Source organism: Panthera uncia, chromosome A2, assembly GCF_023721935.1.
Source record: "Panthera uncia isolate 11264 chromosome A2, Puncia_PCG_1.0, whole genome shotgun sequence".
In the NCBI taxonomy this organism is placed as follows: Eukaryota; Metazoa; Chordata; class Mammalia; order Carnivora; family Felidae; genus Panthera; species Panthera uncia.
The window spans coordinates 130,015,426-130,023,771 of NC_064816.1; the positions used below are offsets into that span (position 1 = coordinate 130,015,426).

At 37.5% G+C, this 8,346-nt stretch overlaps 1 protein-coding gene across 4 annotated transcripts in view; it reads left to right on the forward strand.

Moving 5' to 3' along the window:
* The window catches only part of ST7 (suppression of tumorigenicity 7), a 267,667-nt gene that overhangs the window by 7,030 nt on the left and 252,291 nt on the right, over positions 1-8,346 (forward strand). For all 4 annotated transcript variants that reach the window (XM_049642971.1, XM_049642974.1, XM_049642970.1 and 1 more), the window contains exons 3-4: positions 2,078-2,198; positions 2,433-2,508. In XM_049642971.1, the coding sequence (XP_049498928.1) occupies positions 2,454-2,508 (55 nt within the window). In that variant the 5' untranslated portion in view covers positions 2,078-2,198; positions 2,433-2,453. The remainder of the gene's footprint in view (positions 1-2,077; positions 2,199-2,432; positions 2,509-8,346) is intronic.

Consider the following 8,346-nt stretch of genomic DNA (forward strand, 5'->3'; position numbering starts at 1 on the left):
TGATTCAAATCCCACGGCAGCTGATTAGTATATGAATTTGCAGTTTCATTTGCTTACCTCTATTTTCTCCATCTATAATTTCTTGGAACTCAGACCTTTATATGAACTAGATTAAAATGGCTATCTTGGGGCACTTGGGTGGCTCAGTTGGTTGAGCGTCTAACTTTGGCTCAGGTCATGATCTCCCGGTTTGTGGGTTCAAGCCCAGTCAGGCTCTGTGCTGATAGCTCAGACCCTGGAGACTGCTTCGGATTCTGTGTCTCTCTCTCTCTCTCTGCCCCTCCACCTCTCACAGTCTGTCTCTCTCTCTCTGTCAAAAATAAACATTAAATTTTTTTTTAAAATGGCAATCTTAAGTTTTGGGAAAAAGAATAGTTTTCTCAAAGTTAAATTTCTTTCCCATACATTGTTGTTAAACCTTTGCCAATGGCTATCATTTGTTTTCTAGAGTCCTCATAAACAATAAAATAGGTGAGTAAACAGTAAATTAGTTATAAAAGAAACAGTATAGGTTTTTTAGCTTGTCTGTTTTTTTAATGGTTACATGCTCTTAGCTATAATTTGTTTTATTGCAGGTATATAATATATTCATCTATCTATTCTTGCCTTGTATTATTGAATTACACTTAGCATGGTAAGGTTGAGTAAGGGCCCCCTGACACCTGAAATTTACTGATGTCTTAAAACACTTGAGAACATTATTTTCTTTTATGGCTTTGCTATCTGGCATGTGTCAATAGCACTAGGAAGAGTAGCTTTTTGAGCTGACATAAATTTTGTTTATGCACAAATAAATTGTTAGTTGCGAGAGCAGATTTTGAGAGTCGACAAGGGGAGGAAGTAAAGGCCCTAGACAGCTGAGGAAGAGAGAAGTCCCACTAGGAAGTGTGGAAAACAAACTGCATCCTACTTCCCAGTGTGCCTGGGAGAAGCCCTGTATCTTAAAGTCTGAGGAAATGAAAGAAAAGTTAGAGGTCATTTAGCCCAACTGGGACTGAGGGGGTTCCCGGGATATGGGACTTGCAGTTTTCAAACTGGGAAAGTCCCAGAAAACCTCATGCAACCTCCCACCTTCTGTAAGGCCCCCCTCCTACATGACAAACATAGGCTATTGCTATTTCCAGTTTCCAGATGAGGCTAGTGGTCAGCCGAATCTCTGTCAGAATACTCTGTGATGGAAAGCTAGTTAATGGGTCTGTTAGAGGCTGCCTCCTCAAACTGAAATATTTTCCCCTGTCATTTACATGCATTGTTCCTTTCTTGTAATGCAAAACGCATAGGTCTCCAGTTTTATAAATTGAGAAAATCAACTTTATGAGAGGTAAAAAAAAATCAAACAACCCTATCTCCCTTATTCGTGTTAAATCACGATTTAACATCGTGATTTCATTTCAATTCAGCATACAAGGCCTGTGCCAGACCCAGGAGGGGATCTAATAAAAAGACATGGACCAATGAACAAATCTATAAAGTGATATGTTAGACACATTGACAAATATGTCTAAATATGGGAGTCCAAGTTAAGTGTCTTTTTTGGAATAAAAGTGTGTATAAATATGCAATGCATATAAGAAATAGAAGAGCAGCTAATTAAATCTAGGCCATAGCATGTTATTTGCTACAGTTTATTCAATCAGACTTAACAAGTTAATTCAAATCGGCTTGATTGAGTATGTGGACATCTTCAGCTCTCAGGTAGAATGACGAACTTTGATCAAAGGAAAAAAATGTACTGTAAAAATAGTACTATAAAGATAATTTAGAGTCAGGAAAGACTCAAGGGAAGCCACAGCTTCAATTATAATCCATATTCACTGTCATTATTAACAAGGAGATAAGACCCATTATAGTTAAATGTGCATAAGGTGCCAAATTTAGCAGCTGTGCAATAGCATTGAAATGCAAAATAAAAGGGAAATTTGGAATGATTTTTGCAAGGCAAAATAAAGAAGAGGAATTAGAATTGATATTAGAAATACAATTAATTTGGCTGGAGTGGGCAAGCACATTACTTAACACTAGCCTGAAATGTACTTTAAGATGAAAACAATCTTTTTTTTTTCTTTCCATTTTTTAGATTAAGTTTCTACATGGGCCAAATATACCAGATGATAGTGAAATTTCCACTTTAATTTGCATGCCTAAGTATAGTCTTGCACATTAGAAATGGGAACAAAATGGAATGTAACCAATAAAATGTAAGTGAATACATCATGGTTAATTCTCAGTCATTTCGATTGTCAAATTCTCAGACATTTGAGAATAAATGCTCTGTATCAGTAACAAAGAAAAAACTAAGCTTATATAATGACTATCAGATTTTTCTTAATTCTGCCAATAATTCTATAACATGAGTGTAACCTGATTTCTGGATTTTTTTTTTTTTCAATGCAACAGATTCTTTGTTTAATTAATATGTCTAAATTTGTCAGGTGCTTTGGAGGTTTGTGTGCATGAACTTGAAATATGAAGCCAAAATCACAGAAGAACATGCTATGCACATAGCAAGTAAGTAGACAGCATATTATTTTTGTACTCAGAACTATTTTATATGATGGTTATTACTAGTGCTGGGTATTATTGAAATCTTATAATTTTTAGCAAAGAGGTGTCTAGATGTGACTCTGGATCCTGAAATTCTAGCCAGTCATGGGCCAAAAATGCGCAGTTTTAAAATTAAATAATAAAATTGGGATAACTGATGGTGTTTTACACACACAGTAAATTTTGGACAATGGATTTTTAGTTTGATTAAAAGTGCTATTTTTTTTAATTTTAGTTTGAGTATCAAGAATAAAAAGAAAGTATACTATTATCATTTCTACACTATTTAACCTATAACTGAAAAACCAGCCCATCTTAGACTATCTTCCCAAGAGTAAAGATATTGATTATAATAGTAAGGAATAAATAGAATAAATAAAGAGAGTGAGTAATACTGTTACCTCACATGATTGGTTAGCCTAGGAAACAAAGGATCAGAAAGAACTTTAGAAGGTTTCTTAAGATATATATTTCTGGTCTTGTTTTTTTGAATATATGTGATCTCTCTGCTATCTCTCATATTTTTTCTTTTTAATCTCACTCATCTTCTAGTTTTCTCTCCTGAGTGTATTTCAGCAGTGTAAAGAAGACTGTAAAAATTTCCAAAGGAATATTATTTTTTCTTTGAAAATGAAGTACTGTCTCCACTGGCTAGAGCAGGATTTTAGGGTGAAGATAGGGTTAGGTTGCCTTCAGATTCTTTTTTTTTTTAAAGTTTATTTATTTATTTGTGTGTGTGTGTGTGTGTGAGAGAGAGAGAGAGAGAGAGAGAGAGAACAGATTCTTTTTACAAGGCCCTGATCATTCTATTTTGCATTCTTGCTATCAGGATTATTTTCTGTATCAAGAAACCTTGTCTTTTTAAAATAATATTGGTTTTTTAAAACAGATTAGGGATGCCACTAAGTATTGACATGTCTGTGAAAGGCTTTATATAGAAACTAAGATATATTTTTTAAGGAATAGGGGAACGAAAGTAAGTATGATTATACTCAATCATACAATTTCTAAACCTAGTCATTTGTCAGTCTTTCACTGTAAGATGACAATGTGTGTGCATGTATTCTTTATACATACAATATTACATCTTGGGGTCATTCTCCCTAAGTCTTTTGATATCTAACTCATCTTTCCAACTATATATGGATAGTTAAAATTCCATCCTTTCGATATCTCTATGAGAGAGTATGTTGTCTTGAAGAAGTTAGAAATGGAAAATTCCCTTCCAAGCCTATTTGTCTGCCTTACTGGTTTTCAACACTAAACTAGATTGGAGTTGCACTTATTCAGTTCTAAAGAAGTCACTAAATAAGGGTAACCAGTTAGTTAGGGTGTTATTCATGAATATAGGGTATTGACTAATTCATAAATTCAACCAATGAGCGTGGGTGAGTTTTTGTTTATTTTAACCAGAAACTGGAGTCAGAACAGTTATTTATTTTTTAAAAAAGTTTTAACTGTTTTATTGTTTTGTGTTTATTTCTGAGGTATATTGACATACAATATCCTATTAGTTTCAAGTGTACATCATAATGATTCAGTATTTTTATACATTATGAAATGATCCCATACTAAGTCTAGTTATCCTCTGTCACCAAAGTTATTATGCTATTATTGACTATATTCCCTACACTGTACATTACATCCCAATGATTTATTTATTTTATAACTGGAGGTTTGTACCTCTTGGACCTGTTCACCTATTTCATCTACCTCCAACCCCTCCCCGCTCTGATAACCAACAAGTTGTTTCCTGTATTTATGAGTCTCTTTCTGTTTTGTTTGTTCATTTGTTTTGTTTTTTAGATTCCACATATGGGTGAAATCATTAGGTATTTGTCTTTTTTTGCTGAATTATTTCACTTAGCATAATACCCTCTAGGTCCATCCATGTTGTTGCAAATGGCAAGATTTCATTCTTTTTTATGGCTGAATAATATCCATTGTATACATGGATATATACATATATATATATATGGATTATATATATGAACATCTTTTTGATCCATTCATCTATAGATGGACACTTAGGTTGCTTCCATATCTTCACTATTGTAAATAATGCTGCAATGAACAATTGTATTGTTCTTGTATTTCTTTGTGCTTGTGTTTCTTTGGATTGGTGTTTTCATTTTCTTCAAATAAATACCCAGAAGTGGGATTGCTGGATCAAGAACGGTGATTTCTTGCATTGTAATCCCAGATGAACTCTGAAAATCACTTCCAAAAATAGATTCTTAAACTTATAAAAAAGTATAAACCTAAAGACTATAACAGCCAATATATGCATATACACTTGTAAACACCACTTACAAACAAAAGACAATAGAGAAATGATTTTAAAGAACTTTTTTCTTATTCAGCTCAGATATTTTATCAGACTAAGATACACATTTTAACCAAATGTATAAACTGATTTATGAGGAATTTAAGAGTGTGTTGTTTTTACATAATCCCCAGAAATTAATGGTCATTTAACTCCTATCATACAACTATGGGTAGTTACACCTGGTGGAAGACCAAATCTTAAGTTTTACCCCTGAATTAAATCTAAGATTAGTATTCTTTTTTTTTAATTTACTATTCTAACTTTTTTTTTTTTAATTTTAGAGAGAGAGAGAAAGGGTGCGAGTGGGGGAGTGGGGCAGAGGGAGAATCTGAAGCAGGCTTCATGCGTGGCACAGAGCCTGAGGGAGGTGGGGCTCGATACCGCAACACCAGCATCATGACCCCAGCCGACATCAAGAGTTGGCTGCTCAACCGACTGAGCTACCCAGGTGGCTTTATAAAATATAAGATTTGAAATTTCTTTTCATATGATTGATTTTCATTCCTTTATACAACACTCATAAGCATTTACTGACCATGTACTATGTGCCAAACATTAGCACTATTTGTATTAGGAGGTAAGAGGACTAAAATAAACAATAATAACATATTACCTAATATTAGGGGCCTCAGTTTATTACTAGAGAGGAAAGATACTAACTAGGCATTGTGCTAAGCATTTTCAGTAGTCATCTCATCAAACCTTTCCAAAAGCCCCATGTAATAGGTACAAGTGTAATCCATTGAACAGATGATGAAACTAAACTGGCTCAGGGAAACTCAGTGACCTGTAAAGAGCACCCAGGTAGTGAATAGCAGGACCAAGAATAGAGCCCATCATTGTCTGGCTCCAATCCTATGCTTTAACAGCCTACCGTAAGCTTCCTGGTGTTGCATCTCAGGAAAGAGACAGTGAACTCTAGGAGGCAGGAGGGAGCTGGTGTCACAAAGGAGGTGATATTTTAAGTGCATCTCTAAATAAGCTGTCATCAGGCAGTTTGGGCAGGAAAGAAGGTTGGTGGGAAGAACATCACAGAAAAGTATACTACAGGCAGGTCCTGTGGAGCAGGAGGTTGAAAGGCATGAAAGAGAAGAGCGTGTATGCCAAAACTTTGGTGGTATGAAGAGTGTGTGCCCAGGATGGGAGATGAGACTGAGTGCCCTGCAAACCTTGAGTGCCATCTAGATTTTATCCTTGAGGTGGGCATTGGAGTAGGAGTAGGAGTGGAGTAGATAGGGCCGTGAAGCATTTTAAGCAGGGAATGAGTTTTCAGAATTGTACTTTTAAAGGTAACTCTGGCTGAGAAGTGTGGAAGAAGGAGGAATGAGCCGGGATGAGGCATGGCGGTGGTGGTTGTGATGGTGGTGCTAGTGTTGCTTGTGGAGAAACCAGTGGCAGGAAGCCCACACATTTTTCTCTGTGAGGGATGATCAGGTTATGAGACTAAAGGCTATTGCGGGGGAATAGAGAGAAGTGACAGATCGGGGACAGCCCTTGATGCCCAATTAAATGTGGAGAGGAAAGGAGGTGAGAGGGACTCCCGTGCCTTCTGGGGTTGGGGGTGATCCTCAAATTTCTGAATTGGGGAGCTGGAAGGGTGGTGCTCATTCTGTGACAAAACTCTAGAAGGAGGAGCAGTTGGAGGTGAGTTTGGATGTGATAAGCTTGGGGTGACTGTGAGCCATTCCACTGGGAGATAGTCAAGAGGAGGCTAGACACATCTGGGTTGTTGTTATTTCGTGAATGGTTCTGCTCAAAAGAGCCACCCTTTACCTTTTATTGTTATCCTGCCTATCCTACCAGTCACCAAGGCCTGTCAATTCTGCTGTCTTAAATAGTTCTTTAATGTACACCTACATACATCTCTGAATTGATCATTTGGATTTGTGGGTGTGTGTGATGCCAAATGACAGTAAACACCTTTGTGTTTCTACAAGGCTCTGCAAAATCAGATCTTCTTCAACTTTCTCTCTCTACACCGTTCCATGGAGAGCCTGCATTTCAGCCACACTGAAGCAGCCACACTTCCCAAGGGATCGTGCTGTCTTACTCTTGTGTCCAAGCACAAAGACATGTCTCCAACTCCAACCCCCATTCCTGGCTGAACACTAGGGAGAGGCAATAATGAATAAGACAGGCTGATCCTTCAGGAGGGCCTAGTAGATAATCAGAAAACTGTGGCTTATCAGAAAACTGTGGCTCATCTGAGTCATATTTATATCCTTTCCTTGAGGTTCACTGACAGCAAAAAGCAAGGCCCCAGGACGCTCATTTAAAGCAAGTAGGCAATTCTGTAGAGAATCTGGTGGTTACTTCTCATAACATAAAATAGGTGGTTCATGTACTCATGTTGCTTATTTCTACTGGAATTAGTGAAAATGTGAGAGTAGTTCTATTATGTATTATGCCATAAATACATCCTGTATGCAAGAAGTTAAAGAAGCTTGTTTTATTATAGAGAAAGCTACAACTAGGCAAAGCAAAATTTATCATAAAATATTCTGCTGAATACTCAGAATTCTAAACATGTCTTGGCTGTAGATTGGATAACCTGCAATTACTCTATTACTATCTAATGCACAGAAACTGAAATTATTTATGGACAGAAATAGACTTTCAACTTTCATTTGGTAAAGGCAACATTTTATTCAGTCCAGACAAAAACATTTATAATAATCTTACTCAAACTAGCCCATTTAGAACAAGCCAAAATTATCCCAGAAAATTGTTTATATTAAAAACAGGCTGAGAGTTGTTTGAACTGTGAACCTCCCCCTCCCCCCCCACCCCCAATTAGAGGATAAACATTCTTCTTGTTAAGATTTCTTTGGAAAACCCCTGTGCTGCTCCAAGGAAGACAAAACAAAGGTAAATAGCGTGTGCAACGGAAATCTTGCTTAACAGCGTGATTTATTTTCCAGCCTACTAACCAGTGACGGGAGCACATCTATCTTTTCCCAACTGCCCTGAGTTTATTCATCCCTCTGAGTCTGAATTTTGAAAACAAGGAGTGGAGTGTAGAGTTTAAGACCTCTATGGGTCGATGTGTGGCATTCATCACACTGCAACTTAATTTTGGCTCGAGTTTAGGGTAAACTACTAGATCGCTTTGTGCCTCGGTTTCCCTGTCTACAGAATGGGGACTGTTGAAGGGGTTAAATGAGATCCTACAGAGCTTGGAACAGTGCCTGTCATATAGTAAACCCTCAACATATGTGAGTTATCATTATTAAGAGTTCCCCTCCGCGCCCCAGTTGGCCTGTCTTTCTAAATATTAGCACAATAAATATAAATGGCATCAGAACGTGAGGGGGCAGGGGCCACGTGATCCCTCCACGAAAGCCACATGTAGGGGCCTTCAGAGAGTTAGCAATAAGGCTGGAAAAGGAAAGGTAGGCGCGTCCGTGGCCCGCGCGATTTCCCGCCGCGCCCGCGTCCCGGGCGGCGGGCGGGCTCCGGGGGCGCCGGGCCAC